The following is a 13,102-nucleotide window of genomic DNA, read 5'->3' on the forward strand; positions in this document are numbered from 1 at the left end:
AAAAGTCTTGAATGGAAGAAAGCAATGAATGAGGAATATGAATCCATCATTAAGAACAATACGTAGGATCTAGTAAAACTTCCTAATGATAAACAACCTATAGGTTGCAAATGGTTATTTAAGTTGAAATTTAGAGCAGACGGGTCTATTGATAAACATAAAGCAAGGTTGGTGGAAAAGGGATATTCCCAGATAGAAGGTATTGATTTTGAAGAGACATTTGCCCCTGTTGCAAAATTAAACACCATCAAAATGATCATTGCTTTAGCCACTAAACATCATTGGAAAATACATCAATTAGATGTTAAGTCTGCTTTCTTAAACGGTGATTTAAAAGAAGAAATATACTTAGTACAGCCTGAAGGATTTGTTAAGAAGGGAGAAGAACATCTAGTGTGTAGATTAAAGAAAGCTTTATATGGTTTAAAGCAGGCACCTAGATCCTGGTATGAAAAAATTGATTCTTTTTTCCTCATGAATGGTTATAAAAGGAGCAAAAATGATCCCAATTTATATACCATGTTTAATAATGAAGGGCAGATAGTGGTGATTTCTTTGTATGTAGATGATTTGATAATAACAGGAAGTGCAGATAATCTCATTGAAGAAATCAAGCAGCAATTATCACATAAATCTGAGATGAAGGACCTTGGAGAAATGCAATATTGTTTGGGTCTAGAAGTTTGGAGAGATTCAAGTCAAACTTTCTTGTCCCAGGGTAAGTATGCAAAGAGTCTGTTATCCAGGTTTAAGATGGATGAGTGTAAGCCTTCATGCATACCTTTACAGCAGAATAGCAAACTTCAGATGGATGATGGTTCGAAATTTGCAGATACAACATTGTACAGACAGTTAGTTGGTAGTCTTATTTATTTGACTACAACAAGACCTGACATGGCCTATGCAGCAAGTGTTCTGAGTCAGTTTATGACTCAACCTCATGACAGTCACTGGAGTGCAGCGAAAGGAGTATTAAGGTATCTGCAAGGAACATCAGATTTTGGTATTTTGTATTCTGACTCATTTGATGTCAAGTTGACAGGTTATACAGACTCTGATTGGGCGGGAAATCTAGATGACAGAAGATCAATTACAGGTTACGCCTTCAACATTGGTTCCGGGGTCATCTCTTGGTGCAGCAAGAAGCAGCATACTATTGCTTTATCCTCGGCTGAAGCTGAATATCAAGCTATGTGTGCAGCGACAGGTGAGACAGTTTGGTTGCGTAGACTTCTCCAAGATGCAAGGGAAGAACAGACAGAAGCTACAATCATCAATTCTGACAATCAAAGTTCCATCAAACTGGCTTACAATCCTGTGTTTCATAAAAACACTAAGCACATAGACACTCAATTTCATTTTGTTAGGGAGAAAGTGCAGTCCAAAGAGATTTCTGTAGACTATTGTAATTCTTGTGATAATATGGCTGACATATTCACTAAGCCACTAGAAAGACTGAAGTTTGATTTGTTTAGGGACACTTTAGGTGTGTTTAAAAATCCCTTTCTCCATTAAGGGGGGATGTTAGAAATTAATGGAGAATAGGTTACGTAGTTATGATTTGCTCTTTATTTGACATTCAGTTCCTATTAATTAGGAATCTGTTTTTGCTTATGTATCTATTTAATTCCTGATGATTAATGAATAAAGTGAGCGAATGCATTTGCTGGTGGGAGCTCCTGGTGATCTGCACCTGTGAGCTCCCGTGTGTTTGGTCCAAACTTCTGTCTTCTGCATTTCTTATCATGGCTTGCAGAGGAAAGATCATGAAGTGGATGCTCAGAAACGACAAGAAAGATAGAGCAAAGCTATTGATAAAGCGAATGATGAAGGAATTAGAAGAAGGAAAAGAAACACATGATCAGGAAAACAGCGTCCCCGACAGTCCCAAGAACATGCAAACAACAGCTGCTGCAGTTGAGCTTGAAAATATGGATGCCCTCGATATGATGAGCGAGTACACATCAGAGCTTTTGGAAATGGAGCAACTACATCATCTTTGGAAATTCGACAAGGTGTGTCGCTATCCTTTGATAAGGATCCTGAATTTCGTGAATGTTATTATGACCTACTAACATAATGATTTTCCATTTCCATTTCTTTTTCCTTACAGGAGATTAAAAAGAGGTCACAGCCAAAGCCGATCACTTGGCCTACTTCAGTGGGCTTCGACAGGTTAAGGAATTTTGTCTCGGACGGAATGGACATCTAATGGGTTGTGAGTATTAAACGTTTCCATCATTCCGCAACCATTAATTATGTGTTTTTTTTTAAAGGTGGGTAACTTTATGCTATATCAGAGTCATGTTTAAGAATAACGAAAGTTCAAGTGATAGCTTAACATTTAAAAATGTCTTACATCTTAACAAAACTGTGAGACTATGCACCATTAATTATGGTTTTATTAATTATTAACTTAATTTTTATTAATTATGTATCTTCTATGAAATGTTTAATCCAAACTTTTCTATTATTGTTTTCAGCAAGATATTATTTCTGGCCATCCCGGAAAATTTAAGTGCAGGTCCTTGACTAATAATCTACTTAGGGAAATAGGTGAGGCAGACTGGGCCGCAGCAGGACTTTTTGTGGTTGCAGATATTTTGGAAAGATTCAACCATGTTTCTGCCAACCGAGATGAGTGGCTCTTACTTTTGGACGAAATGTATAGAACAGCCTTAGCTTAACCAAAGGCCGGGGTCGTGGATTGGCCTGAAGAGGGAAGCAGCGGGATGGATAGTGATGGGCGCCATTGGATGCCTGGCTCAAATTGATCCTTCCCAGTTTGCCTCGTGAGTCCTGTACACTTTATTGAAAATTCTTGCCAAACTTTTTCCTGATGATTTTGAAAATTCCCTCTTATATTTATGTTTGAGGGTACAACCTCATGAAATAAGTTGGTCATTTGTGAAGCTAGTTTGCAGATCAAAATTTACATTTATATTACATTAACTGTAACTATATATAAATATATTAATCATTAGTTAAAGATAAAAATTTTAAATTTTATTTTAACTATATAATTATTTGGTTGAGTAAATTTCTCAACCAAATATTAAACTAAAAATTATTTAAATAACTCCTAAATAACCAGAACAAGCAAGCTCTTTTATTTGGAAGCCAAGACAAATAAGAATTATAATTTCTAAATTTATCAAACCCCAATGGACGTGTAAAACTAAATTTGTTATTTAATTAACAAAAATTTACTATTTGCAGGTGTTTAGATGAGCCCATCGCCGAGAAAGAGTTGAATTCATTTACTAAGGACTTAAAAAGAAAGGGCGACATAATGGCCAAGTCAATCACCGAAGGTCTTGGTAATGAAAATGAAGCCCTCTTAGACGATGGTCTTGGTGACAGGATGGGCCCTCCTGTCACAAAGAAAGTAGTGGTCCCAAATCTGCCACATCATGTTCACAATTACAGTCAGAGAGGAACAGCTTGTTCAACAATTAGGAAACAATTGTTATATCATCCTTGTGTATAGCCCTTCCAAATGCACATGATCATAATGACATTGCTTCACCTTCTCTTCCTTGTTTGGATATTTGAATAATAAGACTGTTTTAAGAACTTGACTGTTGTCGTTAATGCTTTCCAGTAATAATTGCATAATATGTATTTTATGTGCAACTAAACTTTTCCATGACAATCTTCTCTTGATTCCTTGTTTGAGATATTTTGTTTCACAATCTTCTCTTGATTCCTTGTTTGAGATATTTTGTTTTGCATTTTCAAGTTAAGTGGTTTATGATGAAGTAGCTGTTTTGCGTTTTCAAGTTAAGTGGTTTATGACGAGGTAGCTGTTTTGCGTTTTCAAGTTAAGTGGTTTACTGATGAGGTAGGCTTGTATAGTTGAAGCAAGAGACAAAGTAGCATATAAGTAGATATGAATTAAATAGTGATGATTTGAGATAGTTTTATCATTTAATAATAAAAGGTGATAGGTTGACATATTTTGCAATTGGAGGGATTTTCAAGGGATATGTTCAATTAGTGTTTTTTTAATCTCCATCGTTTAAAGTCAAATTCTATTCAAGATTAACAATGCGAAGATTAACAACCTCTTGGAAACCAACAGCACAGAGATTAGCTGGCTCTTGGAAACTTACAACGCACTTCAAATCTTCATCACCTATCGACTTTTAACAGCCACAACTTTGGTGTTGGCACTGGGTTAACAATATATATGAAGACACTCAATGTTAAAATGGTCTTCAGCACGGAAATTTGCCATAAAAAAAAAGTGTAAAGTTAAAATATATATATATTTTAAATATGTTTCTTATATGCTTACTTAAAGTTCAAGACTCCACACTTATACATCTAAATTTTGTATTTAATTAGCACTCACTTAGATTCATAATGAAATGAATTGCAAAAAAATATAAAATGTATTTATTTTATCTGTTTCCATGTATTTTCAATTTATGATATTATGATTTTATTAAATGTATTTTCAATTTATAGTACTATCAGCATGTATTTTCAATTTATGATATTATGATTCTATTAAATGTATTTTCAATTTATAGTACTACCAACGTAGATCTATTCAAATCCGGATCTATTATGCACTGGGTGCAAACCTTTTTTTTGGAGCTTAGAATTTGAGGAAAGATTTGCACTTAGAGGGATTTGATCCCTCTCAGCACATGATAGATCCATATTTAGATGGATCTAGGTTGGTTCCAACTGATGACAACAATGTAATATTTTTAGATTCTCATTATTATCTATATGTTTGAGATAAACTTCATACTTTGAAATTTACATTATGTTTTCTTTGCTTGACATGACCATATAATTCTCTTCTTTAATTTAGTGTATGTTGCTAGTCTTGAATGGTTTGTACATCCTTGTTTGGATGTTTTGAGTGGTTTGCATGTATTTAGGTTTAGATGCTTTGAGTGGTTTGTGTGTTTATGTGTTTGGATTTGGATGGTAATGTTTGTGAATGTTACATTTTTGTGTTATATTTCTATATGTGTATGTAATTGTTTATTAGTAATTAGTTGGTGATGAAGAAGGAAGACAATCTTGTCAATAGCTTGCAGGAGGATTGATATTGCACATTTATTTCATTTAATTTTAGGTATCACAATTTTTGACAACTAATTAGTTCTTAATAATGTCCTTCCAAGTATTACTAAATATATCTTGAAGAGTAGTTTTAATTTTAAATTTGTTCAATTACCTCAATTTGTTGAGATGATAGATATTGTTAATAACTTTAATGATGAAAAATGATGCAATAAATTTTTTGAATGCAACATGACAATGTAATAGTGTTGAATGACAAAAAATGTGAATAATAAGAATGTAGTCGATTACAAATAGTCTTCATTGTGATCAATCTCAAACTATTTTTTTCTATTCTTTTTATTGTCACATTTGTTAGTTTTTCCATCCTTTCATATCGATTATATGAAAAGTGTAGTTGAAATCGTAAACCATTCAAATCTTTAACTTGAGCTATTGTAGTAAACATCTTACATTTTCTCTCTTGCTCTCCAATATTAATAGGTTAAATTACCATAACACAAAAACCAATGCACATTGTTAATACTTTTTGTGTGCTTGCTCTAAAATCAATCACACTATTAATCCAATCACATTAAAATTAATGTAACGTCATACATCCACTTACATCAAACCATAAATCAACATCCACACTTAAACCAATGTATCTAATGCAAGCAATCAAATAGGATTAGGAAAAAAAATTTACACTGAAATCAATGCATCTAATGCAAGCAATCAAATATGATTAGAAATCAACATCTACACTAAAATTAATTCATCTAGTGCAAGCAATCAAATATAATCAGAAATCAACATCTACACCGAAATCAATACATTTAGTGCAAGAAACCAAATATAATTAGAATTCAACATCTACACTGAAATCAATGCATCTAGTACAGAAAATCAATAGAATTAGAAAACATATACACATGAATCAATGCATCTAGCACAAGCAATCAAATATCATTAGAAATCAGAAATTAGTGCAAGTAATCAAATAGGATTATAAATCACCATCTAAAATTAAATCAATGCATCAATTGTAAGCAATCAAATAGGATTATAAATAACCTTCTACACTGGAATCAATGCACCTAGTGCAAACAATTAAATAGGATTAAAAATCAACATTTACATTGAAATCAATGCATCTAGTGCAAGCAATCAAATATGATTAGAAATCACCATGTACGCTAAAAAAAATCTTCTACCCTCTCTCCCCCCTCCGTCCATATCTATCTCCCTCCATCTCTCATTCTTTGTCTCCCTATCTCACCCCCAAACACACACACACTCTCTCCATCTCTCCCTTGTCACTCCCTCTCTCTCTCTTTCTCCACTTTTCTCTCTATATGTATTTCTTCTTCCCTCCCTCTCTCACCTTCCAACTCCATCTCTTTGTCCCTCCCTCTCTCCTCCTCTCCCTCTCTCTTCCTCTCTGTCCCTTTCTCTCCCCCCATCTCTCTCTCTCTCTCTCTACCCTCCAGCCTTGTCACTTTCTCCCTCCCTGTCTCCTTCTCTCTTTGCCCCTCTATCCCCCCTCCATCTTTGTGTATCCCTCTCTCTCTCTTATCCTTCTCTCCCTCTCTCACTTTTCACCTTCTATCTCTCTTCATTCCTACTCTCCCCTTTAATTTAGTTTATCTCGTTTAGTGTAAACAATCAAATAAGATTACAAATCACCATTTACTAAAATCAATGCATCTAGTGCAAGAAATATTCTTCACTCTCTCCTCCCTACATCAATATCTATATCTCTCTCCATCTCTCCTTCTTTGTATCTCCATCTCACCCCGCCCCGCCAAACACTAACACTTTCTATCTCTCTCCGTATTTATCTATCTCTCCCCCTCCCTATCTCTCTCTTCTTCCCCCTCTTCACCTTCCATCTATATCTCTCTCTCCCTTTGTCTCTCTCTTATCTTTCTATATCACCCCCAAAACACACACACTCTTTCTCCATATCTATCTATCTCCCCCTCCCCCTCTCTCTCTTCCCCTTCTCTACCCCCTTGTATCTCTCTTCCCTCCTTCCCTCCTCTCTCCATCTATGTCCATATCCCTTATCACTCCCTCTCACTCTCTCCACGTTTCTCTTTGTGTGTATTTATTCTTACCTACCTCTCTCTTTGCCCTCCAACTCTGTCACTATCTCACTCCCTCTCTCTGTGTCTCTCTCCCCTTGTTCTCTCCATCTCTCCTTCTTTGTCTCTCTATCTCACCCCCAAACACATACAATCTCTCTCCATCTCTCTCTCTCTCTCTCTCTCTCTCTCTCTCTCCTTCCAACTCCATCTCTCTATCCCTCTCTCTCTCCTCCTTTCTCTCACTCCATCACATATATCACCCTATGTCTTTGTTCTTCCCTCCCATATATATCTAGAGTTAATATGTCATCATAATATAAAAAAATTAGTATTATATTAAATTTATTAAGTTGAATAATATTAATATTATATTTAATAATATATTAATATGAGTATTAATATTAGATTTAATGATGTTTTTTACATCGATTGATAACAAAATTTATAACAAAACTACATCAAATGAATATTGACACGGAAATATTTATGTGTATAGAGATTTTAATATATCCATAGCATATGGTTTTCCTTTTAAAGATTCATGTTACAAATAATTAAGTAAGAGTAATATTAAAAGATTTTGGAGCAAGATTTTGGATTCTTGGTGTTGAATTGACCTCTTTATTTTGATTTAAAAAATGGTAGTGGATTTAGTAAAGAGTAAAGATGTTTAAAATTTTACCTAATTTGGAATTTTAATGTGGTAATTTTTTTTGTTGAAAGTAAATTTATGATCAATTCAAATTCAACGTATATGATAAAAGAACTATTAAACACATGAGATAATTGTATTGTAATTTTTTTTTATCTAAATGCATGAGATAAATGTATTGTAGTTTTTTTTTTTTTTTTTTTGTTATCTATATGGTTATTTTCAGTTTTGTTTTGGGCTAACATTATTTTTTTCTATTTTTACTATTATTATTATTTATTGGTGGGATGGACATAAACATTATTTGGATTTCTAATTTTTTATTTTTACGTTGGCCGACAATTGCTAAAATTTAATTTTGAGCACTGACATACTTACACATCAGGGTAATACTGGGTTGTAGAATGTGCCTCTCTACGCAATAACTCCATCAAAAGTAGAAGAGGGGATATTTATTAGATGTAGAAACTAATTTTGCATCCAAACAATGTTTTCCCTTGAATTTTGAATAAAATTGTAGAAAGGCGAGTCTTAAAAATGTTTTAAGAAATATAGTTTTCTTTTTTGTGACCTTAAAAATCCTTAAATTCACTTTTATTATTCTAACTCTAATTTTACTATCTCCCCTAAAAGGTCCATTTTAGACCTGAATTTTTCACTAATGGTTATGTGATACTTGACCTACAAATTGAATTCATAGAGTAAGAACACTCACAACACACAACAACTTTGTAAAGACATCCATTAAAAAAAAATCCCCACACATAGTATGTTATTAAATGTTAATCATAACAAACTCTTCAATTACAATTTCTGTAAGTTTATTGAATCAAAATTCAATGCTCTTCAACCTCTTTATACTCACAAAACCTATACTGAGGGATCTACATCACACAATTTTCCATGCTACAAATTGATCAAAGGAGAGCCAAATGTCCTTTCTTTCCTTTTTATTACAAAGTTCATATTTATTCTTGCGTTCCTTAGCTTGTGCATTAGTAATACCTTAATTGTTCAAATTCTAAATACAATGCTTCATATCTAGAGGATTGACAAAGTTCACTAAAAATAAGATATATTTTACGACACTACAATTTATTACAAATTCTAGGCTAAAATATCTCACTAAATACGCTATATTTATAGATTAAGGTTCCATGGTCACATGAATTACTCCAATAGAATTATCTTATTTTTGAATTTAAAAATATGTAGGAAATGTTGTTTAACTAGGGTTGCTCTTGTATCAAAATTCATTGCCTAGAAAATTTTGGACATCTTTCTCCAAATGTTGGCTCTAAGATCTTATCTATTTTATTTTGTCTTCTTTTCCACATGTAATATCCCAATTTGACCCTCTTGAATACTATAAGTATTTTATTTCTACAATTAATAAAACAAAACCAATAGTAGTAGAACATGATTGCTTATAGGGTCTATGATATCATAAGAGCAGAAAGATGAGGGTGTCTAGGGGGTTTATGCATGAAAATGTATATACCTTATGCTATTTACAATGGTTACTCATTTTCAAAACTTAGGTTTCCAAGTTGAAAGATGTTAGGAGGAGTTAAGGAAACATATCCCTCAATCTAGGCCAACACTTCCTAAAAATCAACAAGTTATCTTCTCTAAATTCTTGGAACATGAATGAAGTAGTGGAGGAAATTTCTTGTATGAATTCATACATAGAAAAATTGAACGAAAGAGAGGAGATTGTGGGAAAACAATGGAAAAGAAGTTTTAGACACATAAAAAGGAAGAAACAAGATAATTACTACCATATAGATCAGACCATTCATTATGAGACTTGCCCCCATTAAAAGACCCAAGAAACTCATAAAAGAAAGAGTAGAAGTTTTTAGATATTAGTATGGACCTTTCTATGACCATATTGGAGAGAACTAGTGGGAGGAATTTATGAGGGGTTGTATAGTAGAGAAGGGTGTCATTCTTATGTTGTGTGGGGCTATTGATGTGGGTGCCTAAGAGCTATTATATTTTAAAGGTAAAAATTAAATATGATAATGTCTTGGTTTGGATAGGTTGGATATAGAGCCTTATTTCCCTACCTAACAGGATGGTATCGTAGCCTGACTAGGGGGTGGTGTCCACAATAAACTACCTACACTTGAGTGGAAATTTCCAAGCCTTAGCTAGATTGCTTGGTTTGTAGCATTTAGCAAATATGCTTTTCTTTCATCTTTGTTCTAAAAATCATTTATTTATTTATACTTGTAAATAATATTAATAATACATGTTTAAAGAAATAAACGTTTCTAAATATTCAAATATATATATATATATTTTTCTCTCTAGAATTTTTTATAACTATATTCAATTTAAATGCAAAATTTACATCATTCGAAATCTATAAAGTAATACAACTTGGATATTAAGCTAAATGATATTGCCTCATTATATCAAGATCTTCCTTACAAAAGAACAATTTTCCCTCTATTTGGATTTAATATTCACAAGCACTTGTGATATTGTGGTCGTCGTGAATACATCTGAAGATTTTGTTGAGCGGAAAAATGTTGTTACAACCTATTCCTCATTGGCTTATTTGTGTATAAATATACAATGATAAATACCACTGTGATGGATAGCTTTAGTGGTTACATCATGATTCTAATTGTGCTTATTCTAGGTAATCATAACATACTATGAAGTTCTTTGAGATTATGCTCTTTGTCTTCTTGTCTCGTTCTAACATAGTTTATTATGGTTGTAGCATGTGTACTTGCTGAGGGTCTTCTAGTTTCTTACCCTTGCTTGCCTCAAATGAACACCATGAGTAAATGTTTATCATTAGGTATTTATAATATTTTTTGATTTTTTTTTCTATCCCTCTCTCCTTTTTCATCATTCCTTATGTTCAGACTATTTTATCTTAACTACTTTCCCTCTCCTTTCTTTCAAATCTTTGATACACCTAACTTTCATGAATCACTAAGTTGTCATTGTTGCTTCAAATCTTTGGAAGTTGTGATTGAAAGTGATTAAGGTTCAAAGTTTACATTGGAATTGAAGACTACCACCCCTAAACTAATATCCCTAGTAAATCATCCATAGTTAAGTGTTAGTAGTAAATATTGAATCCCTCATACCCGGAAAACCAAATAATAAGTTTCTTGACATTTTTTTTGTTGGTCTTGGCCTTTCATTAAAATCATTTACGTCATTGCTACATTAGGATTCGAACTTATATAGTGGAAATATGAAGATGCATCATGATACACAAGGTTAGTCCAATTGTGTGAATATTAATACAAGATTTATTGACACCAAACCCAAAGTATCTTTATGGTGGCCAATGGTCAATTTAATTGTGCAGCTTAAATCTTCTTTATCAACAATATATTTTAGGGAAATAGAATATATATTATAAGATTAACATTGTAAACAATATAAGAAATAAATTTTGAAACATCTCAATTGGAGAAGGGGACTATGTTTTGTATGGAATTGAAGTATTATAAAGTGATTAGTAGAATTCATGTTTAGAAAAATAGTTCTTTCAAACTAGCACTTACATTATCAAGTAAATGAGGGCATCACTTTTTACCTTCATATTTTTCACTAAAGATCTAAAACTAGACAATTAAGATCTAGTTATTAGTCCTGCCGACTTATCAAGTAAATGAGGACATCACTTTTTACCATCATATTTTTCACTGAAAATCTAAAACTAGACAATTAAGATCTAGTTATTAGTCCTTGCCTTTGGCAGCAGGGACTATAGTAATCGTTTGGCCTTAACTGATCGTTTCGCTTGACCGAACATTAAATCGTTTTGACCAACTATCACATTCACTATTTTAACAAATGTTTGAAAACACATATTGAATCAAACCATTTTTTATCCAATGTTTCCATTTAGACCTCTTATTGCAGGCAAATGAGTATAATTTTCACTCTTCTTACTAAAACTTATGATAAAAGGCTTTGAATTTCAATTTGATGCTAGTTTAATGCTCTTCTAGAGTTAACATTAATTCAGAAACATTTAATGTTTGTGTCAAATTCCCTTGGTTAAGTTTCATAATAGACTTATAGCACAACGCCTACACTTATAAACACATAGGCATTTTACATACATTTTTTCATTTTGCCACGACTCCTTTTAGGCCTTGGTCTTCTTTCTTTGGTAGTTTTCTCCTCCTTTGTAACAGGTAATATTTTTTATGTTTCTTCCGACTACAAGAACTTAGGGATCTTGAGGAAAATACAAAATTCATTATTGAGGAAAATACAGGTCTTGTTCTTTCAACCACAAGAACTCATCTTGCATCCCCTAGAATATGCATATCTTGCATCCTGCAAAAAGGAAACATATTGACATATCTTGCATCCTACAAAAAGGACATGCATAATCAGTGAGCATAGCTACAAGATAGGTTTAGTTTTTAATATTGGTTAATGAGTCAATCCCATGTTTTTTCTATTTATTAGAATGCTAATTTTTTCTATTTTTCTATTAACAAGCTTGGCACTTTTAACATTTCAGTGAAATGTACGCTATTCAATAATGAGTTAATGAGTTCAGGCGTAATTTGTAGAGCTGGGTAATATCCTGGAAACTTACAGAACTCTGCTAAAAAAATTACAGATAGGTTTGTGTACCTTTTTGCATAGGGTGAAACAACTAGCATAGGTAGTATAATATTTTGTAGTTGGCCAACAATATGTATTCTCTAGCTAAGTCTTTTTGGCTTAAGCGCTTCCCCTCTGCCTGGTTGAACTAGATTGTCGGGATGGCCAATAGGCGTTCATCGAGAAACATCAAAGGTAACCTAAAGTGAAGGTTAATCATTGCATTGGACACTGAAATACAATTTGTTAACCATAATATAAAGACATATATATTGCGTTGACAGATAGAGTAATCAACATTCTGCATCATAAGGCAATATGAATTCTGCCCATCAACATATAATGGCGTCTCATCCACCATAGACTAAGAGGGATCCATTTCTTTGAACAAAGCTCATATATATTGGGTTGTGTGAACTTGAAATTATGAAGAACATATCTAAAGAAACTATACATATAGAAACTATAAAGAAATATAATGCAAGGAGCAACATCGAGTAGAAAATAGAGCCCTGTAAGCCCCAGATTTTGAAAGAAAAGGAAGTCTAGCACCCTGCCTTGCTTGTCATGGCCTCAACCTGTGTTCTTTGTTTATAGTTTTACACTCCCACACAAATAAATGCAAACAATTGTTTTGATTACTGAATACCTGCGTTGTCCATCCTCTACATCTCTTTGATGGGAATTCATAGTTTTAAATCATAAAATTGTTTATTACTTTACAATAGCATCT

At 33.0% G+C, this 13,102-nt stretch overlaps 1 protein-coding gene across 1 annotated transcript; it reads left to right on the plus strand.

Annotated features, from left to right (window-relative positions):
- Positions 1–1,739: 1,739 nt before the first annotated feature.
- On the plus strand, positions 1,740–2,675 carry LOC149253170 (uncharacterized). The gene is made up of 3 exons (XM_089456762.1): positions 1,740–2,015; positions 2,114–2,218; positions 2,484–2,675. Exons 1-2 carry the CDS (start codon positions 1,746–1,748, stop codon positions 2,210–2,212), a joined length of 369 nt encoding a protein of 122 aa, XP_089312888.1. The 5' UTR covers positions 1,740–1,745; the 3' UTR covers positions 2,213–2,218; positions 2,484–2,675.
- Positions 2,676–13,102: the final 10,427 nt, after the last annotated feature.

The sequence above is a fragment of the Pinus tabuliformis genome, chromosome 7 (assembly GCF_031772625.1).
Source record: "Pinus tabuliformis cultivar Carrire ecotype Pingquan chromosome 7, CPIR1, whole genome shotgun sequence".
NCBI classification, from domain to species: domain Eukaryota; kingdom Viridiplantae; phylum Streptophyta; class Pinopsida; order Pinales; family Pinaceae; genus Pinus; species Pinus tabuliformis.

Bases quoted from the DNA above. Each gene is read 5' to 3' on its own strand.
- LOC149253170 (XM_089456762.1), top strand. From the start codon at position 1,746: ATGGCTTGCAGAGGAAAGATCATGAAGTGGATGCTCAGAAACGACAAG. The intron at 2,016-2,113 runs GTGTGTCGCTAT...TTTTCCTTACAG, and splicing joins ATCTTTGGAAATTCGACAAG to GAGATTAAAAAGAGGTCACA.